The sequence below is a fragment of the Rhinolophus hipposideros genome, assembly GCF_964194185.1.
Source record: "Rhinolophus hipposideros genome assembly, chromosome: 11".
NCBI classification, from domain to species: domain Eukaryota; kingdom Metazoa; phylum Chordata; class Mammalia; order Chiroptera; family Rhinolophidae; genus Rhinolophus; species Rhinolophus hipposideros.
The window spans coordinates 53,612,423-53,636,559 of record NC_138057.1 but is presented as its reverse complement, the minus strand read 5'-3'; the positions used below and the strand labels follow the sequence as shown (position 1 = coordinate 53,636,559).

At 52.6% G+C, this 24,137-nt stretch overlaps 1 protein-coding gene across 2 annotated transcripts in view; it reads left to right on the top strand.

The window, feature by feature from the left end:
* The window catches only part of SHB (SH2 domain containing adaptor protein B), a 131,152-nt gene that overhangs the window by 33,606 nt on the left and 73,409 nt on the right, over positions 1 to 24,137 (top strand). For both annotated transcript variants that reach the window (XM_081065766.1, XM_081065765.1), the window contains exon 2: positions 12,356 to 12,476. In XM_081065766.1, coding sequence (XP_080921892.1) covers positions 12,356 to 12,476 — 121 coding nt within the window. The remainder of the gene's footprint in view (positions 1 to 12,355; positions 12,477 to 24,137) is intronic.

Below are 24,137 nucleotides of genomic sequence, written 5' to 3'. Positions count from 1 at the left end.
CTTTGTTTTTTTCTAATCCAGCTGGGCTTACCCTAACAAGATGAAAAATGAACCAATTCTACCATGAAATTCCCTCCCACTTTACAATGAGAAAAATGAGACTGACTTTACAAGGCATCTTTGAAAACAACAACTTACTTCACGCTGGGCACTGTCCCAGCATTAACTCTGGTTAATGAAGCAGGGGGTCCGCGTTCAGGTTCACCTTCCAGTGCATTCCCCTCCCATGCGGGGGGGATGCTTCCAGGTGCAAAGATTTGGGGGTGTGGGTAGGGGAGCCCCGGGGCCTCTCCATTGCCTCCCGTCTAAGGTAAGGACACAGCGTGTTGGTGGTGGGTTGGGGGAGTAGGAGGAGGTGTGATCCCCCAGGTCGGAAGGCAGTAGGGGATGGAGGGAGGCAATCGCTCGAAGCGGTGCAGGCGGAAGCGACTGCTTCCCCAGGTGTGGCCTGGGCAGGTTGCAGATGTGCTCCAGTCACAAGGCAGCTGTCACGGGAAGAGGAAGGGAGACTTCCAGCACCCAGCTGACAGGGAGTGTCCCTCGCCCGGGGTTGGCACGTCTGAGCCAAGTTGGCAGAGCTCTGTCTTCTCCCTTTCAAACCTCCCTTTAGAAATTTCCTTCTGCTGTCAGGAAGGGACCCAGGATATTAGAAACGATGCCACAGGCCGTGGGTGGCGTGGACAAGCCAAAGTTTTGGAGTGAGGCCGGCCAGGGTTGAAACCGACATTGCCTGTGTGCTCTGAGGCCTCGGGGAAACTACTAAACCTCTCTGAGTTTTGCTTTTCTCATCCGAAAATGATGTACGTAGGAAGATGAACTAAGACGATGGATGTACAAGCACGATCGAGCGCCTGGCACGTAGTCGGTGCGCCCTCCGTCCTCAGCGTCACGTCTCCGCCTCTTGCCAGCTCCAGGCCTCTAGAACACTCAGGCTCTCGGAGGGTCTGGCCTAAGGAGCTCAGACCCTGGCACCAGGGCACCCTCTTCTCCAGGAGTCCATCCCTGTGAGTCCCGTGTGGCCTCAGGTCTGGGCAGAGACGAGTGTGAGGACGGGGAAGCTGGTGGTGAGCTGTGGCTGTCTTGTGACAGCTGCCTTATCAGCAGGGGCCCGGCCTGCCCGGTCACTGGATTAACAAACACAGCAGCAGTGGATCAAAGTTTACTCTTTGGAAATTGGTCAGCCCGGCTTTTAGTTCAAGATACCTTGGCCTCTGTTTAAAGATAGGACGTTTCCGGTGGCGGGTGATTTATGACCTTCCGTCTGGAAGGGGATTTTACAATGTGTATTAATAAATTAGAGCCACTTCATGCCTGATTCATGAGGCTACTGTCAAGCGCTCTGTTGGTGTTTCCTAGAGTCCAACACCCAGAATTGGTGGAGAACGTGCCCTTGGAGTAAGAGGGGCAAGAAAAGCCAGCGACTTTTAGCGGTGGATGTACTCGGACACTGGACCATTGAAACCCAAAGGAAGGAGCTGTACAAGAAGGTTGGAAGGACTGAAATGTCCAGGTGGCCCAGTGCTCCGAAAGCATAGCGATCTCCAATGGAATTTAGAAAAATGAAAAGTTAGGGAGGGTTTTATGAAGCCAAATTCATTCACTTTAAAAGACTGCTTTATTCTCAATTTCTTTTTCACTGTTTATTATTGTTCTTTCCTTTAGAAAATGTCGGTGAGGACAGATGGTAGTTGAGTTCCTTTTAGCGTTGAGATCCTGTGTCTTTTCCCTTCCTCTTTTCTGTAATGATAGTGGTCCATGAAGTCCAGAATTCTGGTCCTGAGGACACACTCTACCCTTCCCATCGTACAGATGGGGAAACTGAGGTCCTGGCGGGGAATGTGACTTAGCTAATGGTTCCCAGCTAGAGAGAGCAAGGGAATAGCATTTAGACCTCAAGCTCCCCATGGAAACTTCTGGATGGGGAGGGCCATTGGGATCATGTACATAATTTGTGGGGCCCACCCAGTGCAAAATAAGAATGCATGGGGCCCCTCGTTTAAAAATAATGAATAATTCCAAGATGGTGACAGCAGAGCATTAAACCAAATACAGGACCCTGTGCGAGTGCCCAGGCCATGTGCCCATGAAGCTGGCCCTGGCACCATCAATGTCCAGCTCCCTGAAATACTGGCATTTTAAAGAAAGAACCTCGAATACTTAACTCAAAAAATGAAGTGTTGTGTCTGTACTCCTTCCAGTCCTTTCTCTGTACATGTAAACATTTTTCCCTTTTTTTCCCTTGGTATCATATTTTAGAAAAATGGAATCTTATAAATACTATTTTGAAACCTAATTTTTGTCGAGGGCTGACGTGCCAAGAATAATTTCTTTTTTTTAATTAGTGAAGATTTCTGTAACCTCTTTTACTGGATGCATAGTGGGGGTTCTCAGGGACGTCACCTGACAGGCCGACACATGGCTGCAGTTCAGGGCAGGGGATGAAGGGACTTCACCTGTTCACTTGCTCCTCTGCCTGGCACATGACAGCTGAGTAATTCCTTCCCTTAACCATGCCTGCCCTCCCCAGAGAGGTGGGCTGTCCTCCCCAGGAGACTGGAAGCTCTAGGAGAGAGGGGAATAGGCCTGCCTCTGCTCACTGCTGTAGCCAGCTCAGGGCTCATCGCCTGGCGCGATGTAAATATGGGGTAAATATTGAATATCCCGTTCGGTGGGTGAGACATTGTGAAGTTCTGTCCTCAATAACTCCCTATCCATTAGAGGGTACCAAGTACGTAGGGGAAAAAGTCCTTTGGGGTTCAGGGACAGTATCTTAGCCTGGAGGACTGTACGTGAGAAAGAGTTCGTTGAGCTTGGTGCTGGAGGACTAGAGAAGAGGGCATTATTTTGTAAAGTGAATCACCATTTATCGAGCACCCACTATTAAGCGGAACATAATTGGGGACCCGCCTATAACGGTGGTGGTGATTATGGCCAGTGCTGCTTGTCCTCAGTACAAAGGTGGTGGGTGACTTTGTGGGCAGGCCAACCGTTTCGTGCCGCTTGTGTCGGAAAGGTGCTCTGGCCTGCCCTGCAGCTTTTTTGTTGGAAATGTGCACGAATCATCCTAATGGTCCCCATTCGCAGACAGACAACCCTTCCTGTGTGACTGTCACTGATTCTTGAGACACGCTATACCAGCCTGGATCCCATGGGCTGCACCAAGGCCCTTCTCCCCTTAATCTCAGCTGAGCACAAAGCACATGGCTGGAGAGGGCCCCTTGCCTGGCCACTCCTGCTCACGCGGGCCCCTGCGTGACACACCTGGTTATTAAAGACGCCATCGCCCTCAGGGAAGGCCCTGGGCTTGGAGGCTCTGCTGTGTTTCTTTTGCATACTTTTCCTGTGAATACAGTTGCAGACGTTGTCCTTACTGCACTGAGCCTTCTATTAGCGTGAGAAAGTCTTGCGGGCATTCCCCATCCTTTCTTGGGAAGGTGGCCAGGCCGGGCCTATCAGGAAGGGAAGGGTGACGCGAATTCAGCCCTCTACAATCCCGTTTTGGAAGCAGGCAAGCTATACTTACATAGGTCCCCGAGTGACAGGTTCTCCTGCCGCTGGGATTTGGGGGGAGTCCAGTTTTGTCACCCTGATCATGAGCACTCTGTTACTGGTCATCCCGGTAACCTCCACAAGACGCTTCCCCTCTCCAGGCCTTGGTTTCCTCCTCCGTAAGACGAGGGAATCCGTCAGGCTGGATGATGGGCTGAGATGATGATAATGGCACCCGACATGTCTTGAGCACTTGCTACGTGCCAGGTCCTGAGCGCAGCACGTGACTCATACTGGCTCATGTAGTCCTCACCCCACTCTAGTTTATAGACGAGGAAGGTGAGGCACAGATGGTGAACCATGTCCACAGCCATCCCGAGGCCGTGCTCCTGACGGTACATCCTCTGACCCTTCCAGCCCTCAGTGCCCTGCCAGGCAAAGAAGAAAATCTTGACCCAGGGCTGGTCTGCAAAGAAGAAAATCTTGACCCAGGGCTGGTCTGAGAGCATTTTCTAGGCAGTGGCCCCAAACCCTAGGAGGAGCACTTGTCCCCCCTTGAGTGGGAAGCTTGGAAGAAAGGATTGTCTAGGAAGGTGGGTGGAGGTTGACGGGGGTTTGCAGGGGGGCTGGGCAGTGCTGAGCCCGAGCTCAGGGGAGGACGAAGGCTCAATGGGTGGCCCTGAGTGGACTGAGCCGGGCCTGGGCTGGCCTCCCACAGGGAGCTGTCTGCAGGGATGGGTGGTCGTCCTTGCTGGACCCCATAGGGAGCTTTTCCTGGGTGGTGACTGTGGTGGGTATGCCTTGAAAATTTTGGGAATGACTTTCAGAGAAGAATGAGGGAGCCATACAGATAGTGCAGACACAATGTAGACCTGAGAATTAGAAAACTCTTGGTTACCTGTGTCTGGCATTGACCTTCACCCTCCCCTCTGAGCCTCCTGCTCCCCAGTAGATTCATGCTTTTCAGACTATGGATAACGGTGCATGTTGGGGTTCCCTGTGAAATTTCCTCTGCACAAATCACACACGTAAAAGTTTGAAACCCACCAGACGACCATCTCCCAGGACCGTTTCATGCTCTGACCTCGCCTTACTAACTGCAGACCTGTGGGTGCTTCTGTTCTCAGGAGATGCCTCCCACTGATCTCTCTGTCCATAGGCCCGTGCTAAACTCAGTTAAGAAATTCTAGGATTGAGGGATTTCAGAGTTCAAAACAGAGCCTCCCACTACTTGAGAGATGCTGAAAGGCTGGTCCCTATCGCTCAAGAGACAAGTTCTGGGGTAAACAGAGGGCGGGGCCAGGCTCTGCTTCGGCGGCCTCCCACCTGGGACCCACAGCCATCTCCATGGGGTTAAACTGAAGGAGAGTGGGGGGTGGGGGTTGTGAGTGTTTGACTGAGGCGTGGGGGGGGGCGGTTAAGGGGAGCTATGCAAGTAGAGCTGACAGAGGCTGTAATTTAGAATGCATTTTTCCTGACAAGTTGGAGCCTGCAGGTGTCTAGGCAAGCAGCTGTGGCCGTGGGAGGGGCAGGACTGGAAAGACCAGTGGAGACCACTTGAAACACCCCTCGCCTCCTGACATGCAGGACAGGTAACTGGCTGATCTGTAAAGGAGCATTTACAATAGAGTCCCAAGTCTGCACAAAGAGGTGGGTGGTGGCTGCCAGACACAGGCTGCTTTAATAGTGACAGCCGTCCCAAATGACTGAATCATGACGTCGTGAGCTCCCTGCCAATGGTGGCATGAGGGCAGAGCCCTTGACCTCCATGCGTGAAAGAGGGACTTAGAACTTCGAGGGGATTCTGCCTGGCCAGTTCAGACCTTAGAGGAGAGAAAGGAACCAGTCCTAGGTGCTGTGGAAAAGTGCCCTCCCCACCATCTGATTTCCAAGAACTGCAGCTGAATGTGTGAATGCAGCTAATTAACTTCCTTACCATGTCAGAAATGATTTATTGGTGCACTTGTTAGGAGAGTTGGTCTGTGATGGTTAAAGCTGGAGATAGGGAAGTGTGAGCTGGGAGGTGCTTGCTTGTGTTCCACAGGGGGTGTCCCCAAGCCTGTGACCCCGGGGTGTCGGCTGTAGATCAGCACCCTGCTGCCTCCCAGCACACGGTGGGGGACCTTGTGGGGGCCTTGAAGGTCCAGAGAGGTTCTCTGCCTCTTAGCCAGGTGCCCTGAGTAGGACGTTCATCTTTCCGAGAGCATAAAAGGCTCTTTCACAGACATTTTTGTTTTTGTGTTTGAGAAATATGACAGCTGTTGTCATGCCTGATGGTAGCCAGTTTTCTCTGTGATCACTAGGGCCTTGACTTGGGTTTCTCCTCAGGTCTTTGTTTTTCATTCCCCATGAAATTTTCGTTATGCAGAGACCCCAGCACTTAGCTCTATCCTGGGCACAGTGGAGGTGCCACCAGAGCCTTTTCTTTCTAAACTGCTCACACGTCCCCAAACTATCTCCTTGTTTGCTCCTCCCAACACTCATGTGAAGCCAAGAAGGCAAATAGTTTTGCCCCATTTCACAGATGAATTGCTTAGGCTCAAAGAGATAGAGCAGGTTGCCCAGAGTGACCCAGCAAGTGTGCAGTGGAGGCAGCTCTGCTCGTCCGGGCTGTCCCTGCTTGGCGGTGGCCTTTCTGGGGAGCCTCCTGCCTTTCTGTGTATTCGCACAGCCCCAGGCAGCTGCTACAGCCCGCTGCCTCTGGTGAGCCTTGGGGTTTCAGAAACACCGCTCACCTCTTCCACTCTGGGGATTCTGCACACAGCCACTCACCGAGCTCGGCATTCCTTGAAGCTGGGGTGCTGCTGTGGGGTGCTGAATCTGCGCTAAGAAAACACGGAACACAGACGGGTGGTAGCCAGTTAGCTGACCTCCAGCCAAAACAGGTGCCTGCCTGAGAGCCTCTGCTCACACTCCCAATGTCAGGTTCCCAGGCCGTGTGTCCCTTCATTGGCTGCTGATGTCCTTCCTCGCTCACTGAGCTGTGTCTGTATAGCTTCTGCGTCTGTGCAGAATACCTGTCCACTGCCTCTTCCCCAGGCAGCACCCTGGTCATTAGAAGCCTTTGCAGACCCCCAAATCCCATTTCGTTAATGCCATCTTTTAGTTGTCATGGCAGCAGTTTTCATTGTGGCCTGCCCGGGTGTCATGGTGGGTCCCAGAGAAGGACCAGGACTCACTGACCTGATGGGGACAGAAGCACAGAGCCTTCTGACTGCTGTTGCTCCCTCATGCCCCACAAGCCATTTGCTCACCTCAAGGAGCCCTCCTGACCCCCAGTGTGAGGGAGAATGCCAGGTTGTCTCTGCTCTAGGGGCTGCGTGGCTGCTGGGTTTCAAGCTGGCAGGCCAAGATGTAGCACCCTGGCTGTTCTCCCTGTGCCTCCTACCCCCCAACACTCAGCTGAGTGGCAGGGGCCGGTCACATACCATACCGCGTTTCCAGCCAGGTGAATAAGGTGTGTTGTTGAATTATGACAGTCAGTACTCGCCTGCAGCCTTGCTAAGGCCAAGAAAAGGTGTGTCTCGTCTCAGCTTTTCTTTAAAGTGGCTCGAGTACAAAAGGGCTTGGTCTTACCTGGGGCTCCTGACCTTTCTGAAATGTGCCCAACACTTTGCGGGCGTATAGAAAGGTGATGGAGGAAGCCACAACTTCATCAGTTATCAGATTCCAGATTCCCAAAGAGATCCATGCCCCCAAACTGTTTCGAAGACTAAGGCACGGTCTTAATGGTGAAGTGAAGAGGAAATGGTCCCACTGGGGCGGTGTAGAACAGTCCCAGGTGTGTGCCTATGCGGTTCGCTTTGGAGTAGAGCAGACAGAAATCATGGGCCTGGGAAGATTCCAGGACCTCATGGGGTGCCGCCCCCTCACTTTCCAGGGAGAGGAGAACAGCGCAGAATGGGGGAGATGTAGCTTGCCTCATCTAGCAGACGCCAAGCTGGGGCAGCCCGAAGCTGCCAGTTCCCACAGACAGCAGAGCACTTGGGGGTGATTTTATGGCTCGGAAGTGGAGGTCCTGTGGGGTCATGGGGACAGTGCAGGTCTCCCACTCCTAGAAGGTGACAGCTGCTCTACCTGTCTGGTCCCTCCTTTTTAGCAGGTTTGAGTGATTTTTAGCAGGGATGCCTCTCCACAGTGCCACCCGCCTTTCCTGGAGCCCAGGGTCTTCCTGGAGGATTTGCCGAGAGCCAGGTAGAGTTGGCCTGAAAGGGTCTATGCTTTAGAACAGAGAGGTTTGTATGTCCTCACTGTCAGGACCAGCGCAGGGCAGGGTCTTGCCTGCATAGGCCTCTGGCCCCTGCTTGGCCACGTTGCTCAATCTGGGGCCAGCCCTCAGGAGTGCACAGAGGTTGCCATTCCCTTCACCGCTTAGATTCTGGAGATGGCCCAAGGCATGTTGGGTCATCTCTAACTCCAGTTAACTCCCAGGGAAGAAAGTAAGAGAGCTGCATTTAATACCCACTTCTTGCTGCACTTTAATGAACGGGGCTGAGAAAATAGCTGGGAAAAGTGAAATTCCAGAGTAATATCTGGAGGCTTTGCTTTAGATTAGTGGGGGAGAGGGCTGGCGCTAGCTTAACATTTCCTAAACTTTCCTGATAAGAATCACCTGGGTTGCTTATTAAATATACACATTATTGGGTCTAGGTATCTGTTTTTTTAAATAAGCGTTCCAAGCCATTCTTATCTTCAGGCAAGTTTGGGAGACAGTTTATCTACCGTGCCAAAAATAGCCTGTGAAGAGGAGTGCTTTTTAAAAAGTTTAGCTGTGCATGTGATACATTAAGAAGTTTTCCTTGTTTGAAAAATATGTTAACATTACAGACAAGTCTCCTTTGATTTCCTGTGACCACCCCAATCTCCCTCCTCTAAGAGGAGGTGTCAGTTTGAAGTGTATATTTCCCCAGACCTTTTCTTTGCATTAGACAGGCAGGTTTCTGTTTTGTTTCCTAAACAAACGTCATGTTGTTAATCTATCATACCTGCTTTCTTTTCATTCCAAGCTGTATCTCATAGAACTATGTTAGTGCGTATAGAGCAACCATTGGTTTTTTTGTTTGTTTCTTTTTTTTTTCCACCTGCTGCATAATTTTTCATAGCTTCGAACTAGCAGTTTACTTAGCAGTTCCTATAGGGACATAGCCGGTGCTTGCAGTTTCTCATTATTACTTAATCCAGTGAACATCCTTCCTTGCCCACGTCTCCTTGTGTACATTTAGGAATAAATACCGAGAAGCGAAGTTGCTGGCTTACTCCATGTACATTTTGGGATTTCAGTGGATTCTGCCAAAAGCTATCTTTCAAAGTGGCTCTACCAACTCTACTTTTTCACCAAGAACACATAGAGAGGACCCAGCTCTCCACACCGGTCCAGCTGTCTCGCGAAAGCAAGTGGACATGTGGCCAAGTAGCGACACCCACCTTCCTCTAGTACTTCCTTTTGGGGATGAACAGGAAGACTACTTCTCATCACAAAACTAAATCCCCAACATAAAAACACCAGGGCCCCAGACGATGGAAGGGAGCGAGCACTTCCACCCAGCAGTGTGTGCGAGACAGAAAGGAGGCATGTGGTGCTAATTCACAGTGCAGCCAGCGCACGAAGCGTGTCAGGGAGGTGGCAGGCATGGTGGAATTCTAGAACCTTCTGGGCTGTAGTGAGCCATGTACAAAACAAGGGGATTTTGGAGAAGGTCTCTTAAGGATCCTAGTTTCACTGCTTTACGAACCCATGAAAGTCCTTTAAGGGCACCAGGTTGACCTGGGGTCTGTCTCTAGTTTTGTTTGAAAACAAGAAAAGGCTTTCCTGGGGCTTAGCCATAACCTTCCTGCTTCCTGCTGCTGCTCAGCTCCCTAGTAGCTGGTAAGACCAGTAGCCTGGGTTCCCCTCAGCTCTGTGCCTGCCCGTGGGACCATGAGCAGGCCGCTGGAAGGGGTCCAGTGTGCTGCCAGGTCTTTGCCAATCCAAGATCAAAGTCAAGGAAAACCTCTCGTGCCCAGGTGGCCTGCCCTGCAGAGAAGTCCTGCCTGGCTCCCTTTTGTTTGAAATTTCAATTATATTTGAGGGACTTTTCCCCTAACTGGGGCAGAAGCAACCCCAGCAGGAATCCAAGCCCACATCTGGGGCATCTCACTGTCTTTCTTTTAACGGAGAAAATCAGCAGCCTTCACTCAAGCCGCCCTGACCCAGCCATTCTGACTTAGAGTGAGCCCTGGGCGGCTTGGACAGCCCTCACTGCCTGCCCAGTCCACGTGCTGGGGTCTTTGGCACAGCACACGTCACTCTGGCTAACTGCCCACTCAACTCTCTTCACACCTGGTTAATTTTTACTCCAAAAAACCCAGAACATGATTTTGCAAAAGGTTAGACAGCTCAGTGAGTGTTTGCCCAGTTTCAGGTTGCTCAAACCTCAAATTCCCTCCCCTCCACCCACCTCACTTTGAAGTTCGAAAGCAAATTGATTAAATATACATTTTAGGAACCTTCTGATTTGCTTCTTAAACTAACAGAATTCTACAGTTTTTTGTGTGTGTTTTTTTTAAACGGAAGGATTTTCAACTGTCAGCAGGTATAACTGGAACCATATGTCAGCAGAGACCAGGGGCTTTTTCCTGGTTTTAGGATTTGTAAATTCTTATTGAAACGGAAGTAAGCAGGGCAGGCAGCTGGGGGCCCCGTGACAGCCCAAGCTCAGATCTCATTTTAATTAGAAAATACAGGTAATGCCTGGTGAACCAGAGGCCTCCCAGAGCTCTCATCCCAGGGCGAACAAAGATTTGGTTTATATCCTTGCAAGGCTCCGTGTTTGCAAATTACAGAGCACTTCCGAGAAGAGCTGGGATGTTGATTTCTAGATTAAAGGGACGGCAGCCCAACTCCCTCCCTAGCTCTCCTCCTCCCTAGCTAATCCCCCCAAATGATTTTGTTTTCTTGGGGAAACATTTGCTCCCTTCCTCCTTGCAGCCTAGATGGAGGATGTTCGTGTTGCAGACACAGAAAGGAAGGCCAGGGCGGAGAAATGAGATGAGATGTCCTCCACAGCAACTCCGTCTTTTTCTCCATTTGGACTGCTGGTCCCTTGAACTCCGAGACACAAAACCCTTCACCAGAGCAGCATCTGAGCTGTTCTGTTGGACAGTGGTTCACGTGTGTAATTTTCTCCCTGGTGTGTTCTGCAAATGGTAGAATAGAAATATCAAATGAAAGACATAGCCTGGGCTAGCTCTCCCCCACCCCTGTCTTTCCCCTGCCTGGTGTCATTTGAGCTCAGTGAGTCTCAAGAAAGGCCACGATTACTCTGTCAGCATCTGGAAGCTCCCCTGCTGGGACTGGGAGCCTGACCTGCAGCCGTGGCAGCAGCAGCGGGGCTCAGATGGTGGGCACTCCAGCCTTGGGTCTTTCGCTGATAAGCCTGTCCGCTGTTTGCTGTGCGTCCCATTGGTCTCCAGCCACATGCCAGTGACACGGCTGCTGCCCGCTGGCCTTCCTTGGACATCACATTCCTGGCAGCTGGAGGTCACTCGCTTATCCTGGCTGGGCTGCTGCCACAAGCTGCCATTCACCAGGCAGACAAAGGGGGATTTTTCCCTTCCCCTGGGCTTACAGGCCCCGTAAATGCCTTACATTCCAGGAGCTGGGAGAGAGAAGAGGCTCCTGTGGTTTCTAATTAAACCCACCATTTAAATAACAATTCATGTAACCCCAAGGGTGCAGAGAAATGCTAACGTACCCCCTCCCGAGAGGGGCAGCTTGGTGGCTCTAGTGGGGTGGCTCAGGGCGGAGGACCTGCTCTTTGCCAGGTGTGTGACCAAAGGGGCAGATAACTCAAAAGAAGTCACAGTGAGATTTGTGATGGAGTTAGGGTGTGTTGAAAGGGAACAGGTTTGGTGAGTTCCTGTTTTTTCTCTGGTAAGTGTGCCCCCCTCATGAAGGTCAGGAAGTAAGAAATGTGAGGGAAAAGGAAAGTTGTCATTTTCACACTTAGCCGCCAACTGAGAATTGTCACCCTTCTCCACAGAAAATGTGGAACTGTCTCTAAAGTGTTCCAATCCCAGCTTCTCACGTTCTCATGGGACTCCGCTCCCTGCCCCCACTGTCTACCCACGGGGAACTGTCTATTTGTTGTGGAATTTTGCTGTATCTGGAATGCAGACAAGGAGGCTAGGAAGGGCTCTGGGAGCAGAGGGTCCGACCACGGGTCTTGGTCAAGCCCCTCGCCCCTCTGGACCTCAGCTTCCACGGCCCTTCGTTTCTGGCCCTGGCAGTCTCTCCGTCCATCCCTGAGCTGCTTTTGCGTTTTCCCTGGGCCCATCTGGGGCCACAATAGTCTTTGCAGTGCGTTGATCTCACCAAATTGTTGTCTGATTACCCAAGGCGTGATTGTGTTCCAGATTTGGGGAGAATGGAACGCTGAACATAATCATCTCTAGACAAGCTCTTCTATGCCTCAGCCAGCACCGGGAGCTTGTCAGCGTTTCCAGGCTTTCTGCGATCTCCTTTCCAACTTTCCTCCATTTCCATTCCATTAAATTGAGCAACTCACATTGCCCACAGACACCCTCCAGGTTCTTGCCTCTGTGCTCCTCTCCCCACATGCCCTGCGCTCACTTCCTGTGCCCAGAGCAGCCCACACAGCACACAGTCTCGCTGCCCGGCACGGCTGGCGTGGGTCCCTTTGTCACCCCTGTAAGAATTGGAGCTTTCTGAGGGTGGGCTCCCCCTCGTGTTCCTGCCAGTCCCCTTCCGCCTCCTTGCCGGTATGGCACAGGCTCGATTTCTGTGTGTTGGAGCAAAGCCTGGCTGTGAACAGAAGTGAAGCAGAAAGCCAACGGTGGACTCACCCTGCCATCTTCCTTCCTGCAGGTGATTATCGCTGACGACTACTCAGATCCCTTCGACGCCAAGAATGATCTCAAGAGCAAAGCAGGGAAGGGGGAGAGCGCAGGGTACATGGAGCCTTACGAGGCCCAGAGGATCATGACAGGTAAGCAGAAGCACCGCATGGGGCATGGGGCACTCCGCTCATCAGGGAGGTGAATAGGAGGGCAGACCCCAGCCAACCTCAGCAGGGGAAGGTTTGCGCTTTCAAGGTGCTGGTCGGAAGGCAGCACCATGTGGAATCTTCACTACAGTTTTACCAGTTTGTGTTCTATCTACATCTTCGGGAAGAACCTGGCAGGGACAGTGCAAGTCCAGACACCAGTGTACCAAGCACAGTGAACCAAGACAGGGACAGAGAATTCAATTGGGAGAAGTGGGGGAACATTTTATCAGGAATTTCTGACTGAAGAAAGATACAGCATTTGAGATAGAAACTGAACTGGAGCCTCCTAGCAGCCCGGGCAAAAACGTAGCAGGCCGGGTCACCTGGCTGTCCTTACCTATTCGAAGGAGACAGACTGGATCCTTGCCCCATAGGAAATCTTTGTTTTGGGGCTAGAAGCAGCAGACAGAGTCCTGGTCTACCAGGCATGTTGATGGAAACACTGAGAGAGTTCCCCCTGTGGCTGTTTTCCTGTTGGCCCTTCAAGAAGACAGAACCTTGTCAAAGCAATTGTATGGGGCCCAGAAGAATGTGGCTGGGTGTGTAGTATCCTGAGGCCCTCTTTTTGCCAGGATAATGCCTGGAGCATCTTTAAAGAATGAATGGTTATCAGCTCTCAGAGTTATCAACTATCAGCCCTCTGGGGACAGACCTGGGGTGGGGTGGGTGGGGGTGGGGAAATGCTAGCACAAGAGAATCCCACTCTCCTACCCCCACATGGGTGCTGCTGGGGGCCAGAGGCGGAAGAGGCCCTGTGTGGGTTGGCCCCCTCCGGCTGGAGTATAAAGTGCTGAAGAGTGCAGGAGGGTGACCAGGAGCAGGGGGGGAGCCACCCCTAATTTTGAGGCCTATTGAATCGGTGCCCTTTATGTCTTTGGGATACAGATGGCTGCTTCTGTGTTCCTCTTATTGTTTGTTTGTTTGGAGTTCATGCCTTTGAGCACTTTTTCTTGATTCCTCCTGAGTTGCAAGAAGGGAGGGAAAGGAAGGACATTTACTAAGCACTTAGTATGTGCTGGGCGCACGTGGAATGTAAGCCCGTAGGGCTGTGGAGACCGGGTAGGACCTTGACTGAAGAGTCTGGGTGCGAGTCCATGCCCTGCTTCCAGAACTCTGCCTCCTGCTCCTCCTGTTCGTGGGAAGCGATTCTCTGGCTATCTGTGTGGCCTCCAGAACACCCGGCCACCCTGGGAAGGGCCAGGGAGTGGTTGACCAGAGACTTAGGCCAAACTTCTAGAGGGCCATGGCTTACACTCACTCCCATCTCCCTAATTTCTCCTGGCAAAGCAGCTTCTGTGGGCATCAAAAAGCCGAGAGCTGAGGGTGCTTTTGGGGCCGGGGTCCTGAGGGAGGGGAGATCTGCTGGTGGAGTCCTCACCTCAGGATGCGGTAACTCCCTCTCCTGTCATCACATCCCATCGCTCCACTGAAACACCAGCTGTGGCAGCGCCAGAGGCTGGCAATGAGCTACGGCCCTGCAGTTCCAGCCAGTCTTACGTCCAGCAGGCATCAGCCTGGGTTTAAGGAGTACTGGTTACCGGAGTGACTTGGGGACACTGGCACATTCAGACCTCGGGTTAGCAAAGGATCTTCAAGCTCATCTAAACCCTACGACCCCATTTTACAGATGGGGAAACTGAGGTTAGGGAAGGTGAGGGACTTGTTCAAGGACACATAGTAAGTTGGAGGCAGACTGCCAAGTGTGGCCAGTGCTTGGCAGGGCAGTCTTTGGGGCGGAGCACTGAAGGAAGTGTAATGTTTGTATTTGATGCTGGGGTATCCGGGACACGAGGAAATGGCAGGAGCCACCTGAGGCTGGCTCCCAGGCTCTGTCCTGGGCCCTTTGACATACACGCCTCACCATGTCCCTGCAAAAGGAGGAGGTGTCTCATTTTATAGGTGAGGGGAACTGGGGTCACACATGTAGAAGTGAGGGGCTCAGACCTGCATCTCCAGAACGTGGGATGGAGGGTGCTGAAGGGAGGTGGGGAGGGGACATCTGCTGGGAGCCTTTGTGGAGGACCCACTGCTGTCGGGCACCTTTGGAATGGAGCTGGGTTCCTCCTGGGTGCTGCCGGGACCTCAGCATTGAGGAGCCACTTAGCTGGGCAGAATTGCCATGTGGGACTTTGGCTTTTTAATGAGGCACACCCACGGGGAGCAGGTCCAAGGCAGGGCAGTTTGAGTTCAGCAGGAGCCTGTTAAGATCGCTATGTGTTCTCTTTCCAAAGAAGCATCCTTGTATTTGCTGCTCTGGGCCTTTTTCCTAGCTGGGAGGCTATGGCCAAATTTACCCACATTTTGTGTTTTTAAGGAAATAGGTGATTAAACAGAATGCTTTCTGGTGGTAATGACCTTGCCACGGCTCCCTTTGACTGGGAATTCTTTGTGTGTAAGTCACCAGTAGCTGATGACAGGGATGGGGGCTGGGTCCATAAATGTTCCAGGAAGCAGCTCACCGAGCTAATAGGAGAAGGAGGTGGGGGACAGAGGAGATGGGTGCTGGTGACGACAGTGGGGCAGGGGACTGGCACAGGAAAAGTTACGCTCATCCTTGTTGGATGACTTTTTCTGGATGCTGTAACACTTACGTGTATGTGTGCATGAAATTTTTAGGAAGAGGGCAGGCATCTTTTGTGCATAAGAATAACATGCCAGGCAGAGCCTGCCCTCTCTGGCTGAGATGGTGTGTTTCTCTGTGTCGTGCAGAAGGAAGGAGCCCAGGCTGGAGTCAAGCAGACCTGGGACGGCCACTTGTTACCCGAATGACCCCTGCAAAGCAGTAGCCATAGAGTGTGCAGTCAGTGCCAACTGGCTTTTTGACCTTGGACAGCACATTCTGTGCCTCTGTTTTGACCTATTTATGGAATGATGGGGCAGTGAAAACAGCAACAGCAGTGGAGGCAGCGGCGAAGCAAAGGTGTCAATGGGCACTTTTGACACGTAGGTGCCCATTGTACTGATGAAGAAAGCGAGGCAGAGAGGTTAAGTAACCCGTGCAAGGCAACCCAGTTGGGTAGTCAGTTGTGGGACTGGTGGCTGAGGCCCTGTTGTAACCGCTGTGCAGAACATTCTCTCCAGGCCCCAGCCCATCCTGATGGTCTGCAGCTTGATTTTCAGACTCCCCAGCATAGCTGCCACTCCTGTGATTAACGGGTGAGATTTTGTGCTGTGTGGTCTCGGCTCGGTGCAGCAGGTGGTGGGAGACTTTGGGAGGTGTGCCTTTGTGAACAGAGAACTTGGCCCAGCCCGGTGGGCTGTGGCTGGGATGGAGGGTGTGGAGAAGCACGCCTGTTTCCTCAGGGGCTCCTCCCACCCCCTCCCCTTTGTCTGCCTCCAGTTCCCTCTCCACAGACTCCCCTTCATGTCACCCACCCGCAGGAATTAGGTTCTGGCTCCATGGTGGAGGCTCAGCTAGCTCTCCACAGAGCCTCACAGCCTAGATGTCTGTGCATGGCCTGGGCCTCACTGTCTGCCCCCATTGCCTCTTTCACTCCAGCAGCAGCTCTGGAGTTACCTCCATAAAACCTGAGGGCTCTATGGAACCCAGGTGGTAAGTCAATTATCCAGTTCACGCTTTCCTTTTTACAGGTAGGGAAACTGAGGCTCAGAAAGTCATAATCCTTTTGAGGATTTTTTTCAACCCACTGAATAAATAATGAAGCTCTCTAGTGTGGCAGTGAGTTACTCATCCCTAAAGGTATCCAAGCAGAGGCGAGACAGCCAGTATTGGGAGAGGACGTAAAGGTAGCTACGTCTCAGGTGGAGGTTTGGCTCAGGTGACCTCTGAGTTCTGTGTCAACCTTGAGCTGCAAGGTGTCATGATTCACTGTGTGCTGTCTCATCATTAGACACCCAGGACCAGCCCTCAAACGGAGCACCTGAGACCAACTACGAAGAGGAGAGAATCTGCTTAGGGCCAGCGGCTTCCTTTCTCAGTGCCAGCCCAGCTCGTGCTAACTCTTTAGTCCTAGCTCCCCTTTTCATCTTGCTTGGCCCATCTTTCAAGGTCAGATTCTGGTCTTGGCCTTTTTCATGCCATCTGGGCCTCAGTTTCCTCATGTATAAACTGAAGAATCAGCACTTCTGGGTTTCCTGCCTGCCCCGGTATCTGTGTTTGATGTCCCTAGGTCTGTAGAGCCAGGCTGCCTTCCTCCAAAGCCCCGCCTCACAGCTCATTCTTTGCGTCTTCCCCAAGTCTCCATCACGGGCTTGGGGGCGTCCGATGCGTAGAGACCCGCTGATGGGTGGCAAGGGCACTGGGCTCTGAGTCAGGCCCACGAAGGTACCTGGGTGGGTCAGGAAGCGTAGCCTATTGAGGACTGCAGTGTCCTCCTTGTGAAACAGGGCACACAACACTCGCCTGAGTCTCGGATGGAAGAACATGTGCGTGAAATTGTTACTGAGGGAAGTTGGTCCTTCACTTGGTATTTAGTTCTATTGAATTCTGTGGCCAGTTCCTGTAGGGGAGCCTCTGCCCATCTGGAGGTGGGTGGCCAAACCAACAGGCCAGTGAAGCAGGAGACCCCCAGGCCCTGTTCAGGACACTTGGTCACCTTGGCCTGGGCAGATGCCGTCACTGCCCCCAGGAATGTCCATGAAGCAGGAAAACAGGCATGGACCCAGGTGGTCAGTGGTTGGTGCACGGATGTGAGCGGGTGATCCTCCGGGAGTTCAGAAGCTTCCAGTTTGGACAATCCAGATGGGGTGGGAGGTGGGACGTGGTGGTGAGGAGAGCTGGGTCTGGTAATCCAGGCAGAGGGAAGAGCTTGAGCAAAGGCATGGGGGTGTGAGATGTTTTCGTAGGAGAGGAGTGGGGGGAGACGAGGCTTTTCATAGGACGATGATAGGAAGAGCACATGGGACGAGGGCTTGTAAAGATTGTTTGGATCACGAAGCCCTAGTTCCCCTAAAGGCACAGGATATTCTCAGCGGGGATCCTTTCTCCCCAGAAATTCCTAGACATACGCAAGGTGGTAATGGTGATGGGATGGTGGTAGTTAGTGCCTGCAGAGGGCTTCTCTGTGTGCCAGGCACTGCTGCAAGCGCTTTCCGTGATTAGTTCAGGTCATCCTCACAAGGAGCCTGAGAGCTGTAGGTACTTCTGTCACCCCTATTTTACAGCTGGGAATACTGAGACTCAAAAATGTTAAGTGGCAAAACCAGGAAAAGCAGCGCCTCTGGAGCCCTCGCTTGCCCCTAAAACACTCACATCTGTCCTGTACTCCCGGAAGATCTGCAGGAATAACTGGGAATTTTACAGTTACTTAGGCCCCCTTTTTATGTGTGACCCCACCCCCAACATCCCTTATAAAATTGTTCAAAGTGTCATCTCACAGGGTGAATCATACACACATTAATTGAAAGCATTTTCCCATAATTTTTAATCTTATAAGCTATTATACATTAAAAAGTCTTTAGCCTGTTTTTATTATTAAATCAACTTTATAGCATAATAAGAGGAAATTAAAAGAAAGCCATTTCACACAGAACCCGCTGTCCTGAGGTGGCTGTTTTCCTTGCTCGCAACTGTGTTCTGCCCTTTTTAACCCGCTGTGCTAGCTAGTAGGCATGACCAGGTAAAGCCAGTCACCGATTTTAAAGGTGGGGGTCGGGGGGTGGTGCACATCCTTTTGTATTTTCTCATCTTCCTCACGGCCTCTTCTAGCAGCAGCAGGCTTTCTGGGAGAATGGTGGTGTGTACCACGTTCAAATCCAGTTCTGTGGTCCAATTCTGGCCTATTTGGGGAGGAAGGAGGCAGGAAATGTGGGTTCTAGCTCTGGCTCTGTCCTGGTCTTCTGTGTGTCCTGAGGCAGGTTGCTTACCCTCTCTGGGCCTCAGTTCCCTCATTTGAAAAATCAGATTTTGCCTTCTTCCCTAGGTGCCATGAAGGTCTTTATAAACCCTTAGGTTCCCTGCTTCTGTGGTTGCATTGGGCTTCTCCAGCTGTCCTGGTCAGGACTGCACCTCATCTGTACCCCCCTTCCCCTAACTTCCATGTGTCACCAGCCCAGGCCTTGCCAGGTTGTGAGGAAGAGCCGGTCCCGGCACTCTCCCAGGAGCCTACATGCTGCCGTCTTCATCAGGACAGGGGGCTAGGAACTGCAGGTTTGCACTCTTCTGGATAGACAGGCTCCAGAGGCTCTTCCTGGAGCTGCTGTTCTTGAATTCTGGAATAAAGCCCCTGAATGCTTCTCAAAGAAGGGAATGGCGGTCTTTGAGTCCTGACTGTGTGTCAGCGAGGCCATCTCTGGCCACCCTACCTGAGATTTCCACCTTCCTCTTGTGTTCTCCATCATCTCTGCCGCCTGGTTCGAGGCTCTGCCGTGCTCCTGTCCTGGTAGCTGGGAGCGTAAACATCCTTTCTGTCTGGGCCCCTGAGTCCAGGCCCTTCCCAGCTCTACAGTGCCCATCGACTCTGCTCCCAGAATGTCCGTGCACTCGCTGCTTCCTTATCCAGTGTCCTCTGTGCAGCTCTGCTCCCTGACCCAATCCCCACGCTCCTTCACTCCCCTTCAGCCAGGCTGCCTCTCACCCTCTGCAGGCCCCATGCTCCTTCCTGGTCTCACCAATTCGCCCCAGGCTTCAGCCTGTCTTGGTGGTCACAGCTCTCCTGGCTGGGGGATGGAACTGTTTTTGAAGAGCAGCCCTTTCCACCCAGCACCTTTATAGCTTGAGGCCCCAAGACGCCAAGTACAAGCCGGCCAAGGTAACACAGCAGCAAGCCGCAGAGGGAGTCTCCTGACTTCTAACCCATGGCTCCTCAGCCTTGTTTTGAAACCTGCCCTTACACCTTCCTGGCAGATAAACGGCTTGGTCATGGACTATGCAGAGTTCCCTGGCTACTCTATCATTTACCAGCATGACTTACCTACCGGACAGGAAGAAGATAATCAAATGTAAATAGATTTTATATTAGTCACCCGGTGACTTTCCTGATCTTGAGAAATAGCATAGCTCACACACCCAGTCTGGTGGTGCTTACCTCCTGAGCTCCAGGCCCAGGGAAGTCAGGAGGGGAAGGCAGCAATTGGGGAGGAGAACATGAAGCCTGGGTTTCCATGGTGACCAGTGGGCCGGAAGCTGGCAATCACTTCCTGTCCTCTCACCCCGTGGACCCTTGATACGGAGCTTGTCCAGCTTTTTAGGGAAGTTGCAACAGGACTGGACTAGGCCATGGAAAGCTGGATAGTCATTGACGCATACCTCCTGTGTGCCAGATGTCCAGTTCCTGTCCCCCGGCTGCCCCCGTCACAGGGGGGAGGTTGACAAGGCCCCGACAAGCACTGATGTCTGCAGTATAAAACAAGCCAAGAAGAGTGATACTGGAGAAAGAACAGAAGGAAGGGGTGGTACAGCCTCCTGCAGGCTCGTGTGGGCTACACAGAGAGGGTGGCATTGAACAAAGCCATACTTGAGGTCTTAACTCAAAATGGCTTTCTCGGCAAGGCCTTCCCTGGCTGTTTATCCTAAATTTCAGCCCATCCCCAGCACATCCTCCCCGTTCTCTGCTTGACTTTCTTCCTTCACACTGCTCACTACTATGTAGCACACCATATATTTTACTTATACTTTATCTTGTTTAGTCTGTCTGCCACTAAGCTGTGGGCTTTGCAGGGCAATAGTCTCTGTTCCCTGCTGGAACTCAGGACCTAAAGTAGTACACGGCAGAAAGTAGGTGCTCAGTAAACAGTTGTTGGCCACATGAGTGTATTGATTAATTCCAAGTACCCAGGACTGGTGGACAGATGTGCTGTGGCCCCCTCAGGAGCCCACAGAGACCCCATCCTCCCCTGAGGATTGAAGGACCGAGTTCAGCCAGTTGCTAAATGAATGGGAGGTGGGACAGGAGGTGGCTTGGCCTCTGGTGGGAGTCAGGCCATCAATCTTAGCGACCAGTCCTGTCTCCACCTGGTGGCTGCCTGGGGCATCTGCTTGTGCTTCCTGTTGCCTCTCCCTCCCTGGCTGAGAGCTCCTTGAGGAAGGGACTGTGTCCTGCCCATCTCCGTGTCCTCTTTGGGCCCAGGAAGGATTCACCAGTTGAATACATGAGCCCGGGAATACAGGTGTGTATGGAGAATGAGTGAAAGAAAAGGAAGCAGACAGCACACAACTACTCACTGTAAACAACTTGTGCCACGTTGCTGAGGCCCACTGGCCTGACCTTACAGGGCGGTAGTCAGGGAACAAAGTGATGCATTCATTCATGGGGCGGGTGTTTGCGACCGTTCTGCCGCGTGCTAGTGCTCTTCTGCGCTCCAAGGGCTGAGCAGGGAACAAAACAAAGTCCCTGTTGTGAAGCTCACACTCCGGGTGCCGGATCGAGCGGGAGGTGCTACAGAAGCGTGAGTCCCGTAAACTCGGTCCTGGGAAGTCTGGTACGAGGAGGTCTGTATCCCAGACACTGCAGCCTCTGGTCACTGCAGCCGATGGTCCTCAGAGGCCTGGAAGTCAGGGGCTTTCTCCAAGTCATGAACAGGGTGGAGACTTGTCCCCATGGCCCTGGCCACCTTCAGAAGGTAGGAAGATCCCAGTGCTGTCGTCTTCTGGCAGCCGCATTCTTTCTTCTTGGCCTCCATGCAAGAGCACAGACTGGGGGTCATCATGGATTTCCCCAGAGCAGCAAGCACTGTCCTGTGTGCTGGCACCCAGCCTCCTAGGTATGACGGGGATATCCTGCTGAGCACTGGGCAGCAAGGTCCAGACCCCCAGGAACACAGCCCCTGACTCCTTCACTTTCCTGGCAGCCGGGAGAGAAATGGGCATTCTGCCAACGGTAGAAAGAAAGAAAGGAACAGGAATGTGAACTAGAGGAGCTCACCTCCCTGAGATCCCTGCCCCTTGCCTTTCAGAATCCCAGAGAGACATTAAGAGATCTGAAGCACAGAAATCAATGGAAATGCCTGTCCAGGAACGGGCTCAGGGAGACGCAGGTCAATTGGCAGCACCGCTCCTGGCATCCTCACCCACCTAACAGCACCCTGTGTGGAGGGCAGCGCATGGATGCTGTGTGGAAGCAGCACCCATTCCTGAGCCAGGGTGTGACACGGTTAGGAAGTTGTTTAGGAAGTTGTGCCTGCCTGGGTGTGTAGGATGGATTAGAGCAAAGAGAGAAGCAAGAGGCAGGGAGACTGGTTCTGTGGCTCTGTGTGTGCGATAGTCATCTAGGCCGGGGCTGAGGCTGTAAGGTGCTGCAGGCAGGAGCGGGTGGTGGCGGGGGTGGGGTGGGGTGGGGGGTGGGCTTGGCAGCCTTGGGCTGCAGTGGGTGAGAGGAGGGAGAAGCTGGGATCCTGGTGAAGGGGAGGATGAGTGTCAGAGGTACCTGATGGGGACTGTCGTATCCAAACGGGAAGGAAGGCTCTTGGGGCAGGAGTTGATGGGTGCAGATGTTGGCAGCTTTGCATTTGTGTGTGTGTGGGTCAGAGGAGGGTCCAGGTGCTCCAGTGGCCTGGGGGCCATCCCAGGGAGAGGAGCTGGTGTGCAAGGCTGTCCGAGAGGATGGCCAGCCACAGCTCTGCTGCTCCAGAAGCCTGAAGGAGATGCAGAGCTTTGCCCCACACCCTATTATTTGACTAATTAATTAGTACCCTCCTCTAACAAGGGCTCCAGCTGGCTTTCTGGAAGTTTATAATGATGACAGAGGGCTGTACTTAAAAGGCTCTTGTTATAGATTATGCTGGGAATCTCCCTGAGGCTCTGGGAGGAAGCAGCGGGATCTTTTCCATTTTGCAGATGAGAAAGCTGAGTCATGGAGGCTGACGGGAACAGTGCCCCATTCCTCCCCACACCCTTTGTGAGGTCTCTGCCTGGCTGTGCAAGGGAGAGATGCTGAGTAACAACAGGTTTGCATTTTTTTGATGCAAAGTCTTTCCACCTGTGGGGTAACTTGGCCGGTGCCTCAAGTTCAATCCTCCTCTTCCCCCGCCCCCACCTCCCACCTCCTTCCTTTGCACCGTCCTACCTTTCAGCTGTCTTTCAGTTGGCTTGGCCCATGTGTTGTGGTGTGGTACACTGCCTCTTCTGGTCCTTTTTCAAAATAGGCAGCGTGAGGATAAATAAATAAAATGCCGCTTCTCTCTCCCTTCCAGAACGCAGGCTTGTAATTGTCCCTGGCAACCTAGAAAACTATGCACTGGAGGAGGCTCCTCTTTGTTGGGCTCCCTATTCCAGCTGCCGCAATCCCTCTTTGTATGGTCATGCTGATACAGCACTTCCCTTGCTACATCCTAATTTATCTGCTGCATTGGGGGCCCCTGACGGACAGGGACCTCAGGGCTGGCAACTCTTGCCCTCCCAGACCGTTGGTGCCCAGGATTGGAGATGTCGGCCCAGAACTTCATGGTGCAGAATGTCAGAATGTGCTAGTTTTGGTGAAGTGTTGTGCAAGTGATGAGGAAGCTCCTCCCCAAGAATTTAATTCTCCACGAACTAAAGCACACTGGCGTGTACTTCTACAGCTTCACTTCCATTGCTTGGCCTTCTGGGCACTGGCTTATACACTCGTGTCCCCAAACCCCAACCACAGAGCCTCCCAGGAAGCCACCCTCTCCAGCATCTCATCACCAGATTGGGGTCCTTTCAAGTCTTTGTGCTGTCCTGGTTACCCTCCCTTCGCTCCTGGTGTCGCCACCTTCCCCACCGGCTCCCCTTCTGGCTGGCATCTGAGTCCTCACCTTCCTCACAGGACAAACCAACCTTCAGTTCCATTCCACATGACCTTTCCGTTCCCCTCCCCCCAGTTGGCCGGCACAGAGTGAGGGGGAGGGGGAATTTGTCTCCTGTTGATTTCTTCCTCTCTCAGCTCCATCCTGGTACTTTTGTTCACACTCTGCCTTTCCCTTCTACACCTAGTGCGGCCCAACGGTTTTGGGGTCGCCTTCCCTTGAAGCCCTTCTGCACACGTCTGACCTCACTGACCTGCTGTTGTCCCTACTCTGCAGTTCTTCAAATCAGAACTGGACCAGGTAGCATTCAGCCAGGAACCCTGCCCTCAGAGCTCCCCCTCCTCAACTTCCCTAAGGTGCCTCCCTAAGGCATGGGATTGTCTCCATTTTACTGGTGAGAAAGCACGAGTAGAGAGAGGCTCAAGCAACTGCCTGGGACATCAAGGAGATTTTCTCCCGTCCTGGGAGCTGTGTTCCAAAGGCCAAGCAGGAGCAGCTCAGGTGGTCAGAGGGGCAGGGGGAGACCCTAGCCTGAAAGGTCTGAGGATGGTGGAGAGGGGCCTGGTAGCCGACGGGTCAGACGTCCATTTAGCATCCATGGGGGACAGCTTCTGCCCTCTCCAGTAACAAACAGCAGAAGCCTGAAGTGGACGAGGAGCCATCCTAGCAACAACTTCAGAACCCAGAAGAACTAAAAACAACTAGTGAATGATAGCATCCCCTCCCCCCCAACACACACACACTTTCCTTGGCATTTTCTAGGGCTTTATTTCCTGTTTCTGTGTTATTTTGCATTCCCTTGCTCAGAACTGCTTCTGTTGAGAGTCTTTGCTAAGGAAAGAGTTAATCCAGAGCCCAGCTGCTATTGGGGTGGGGTAGGATGGTTGGGGGGATGGGACAGTACCCAGCTGGGTAAGGTGGAGGAGGGGCAGCCCC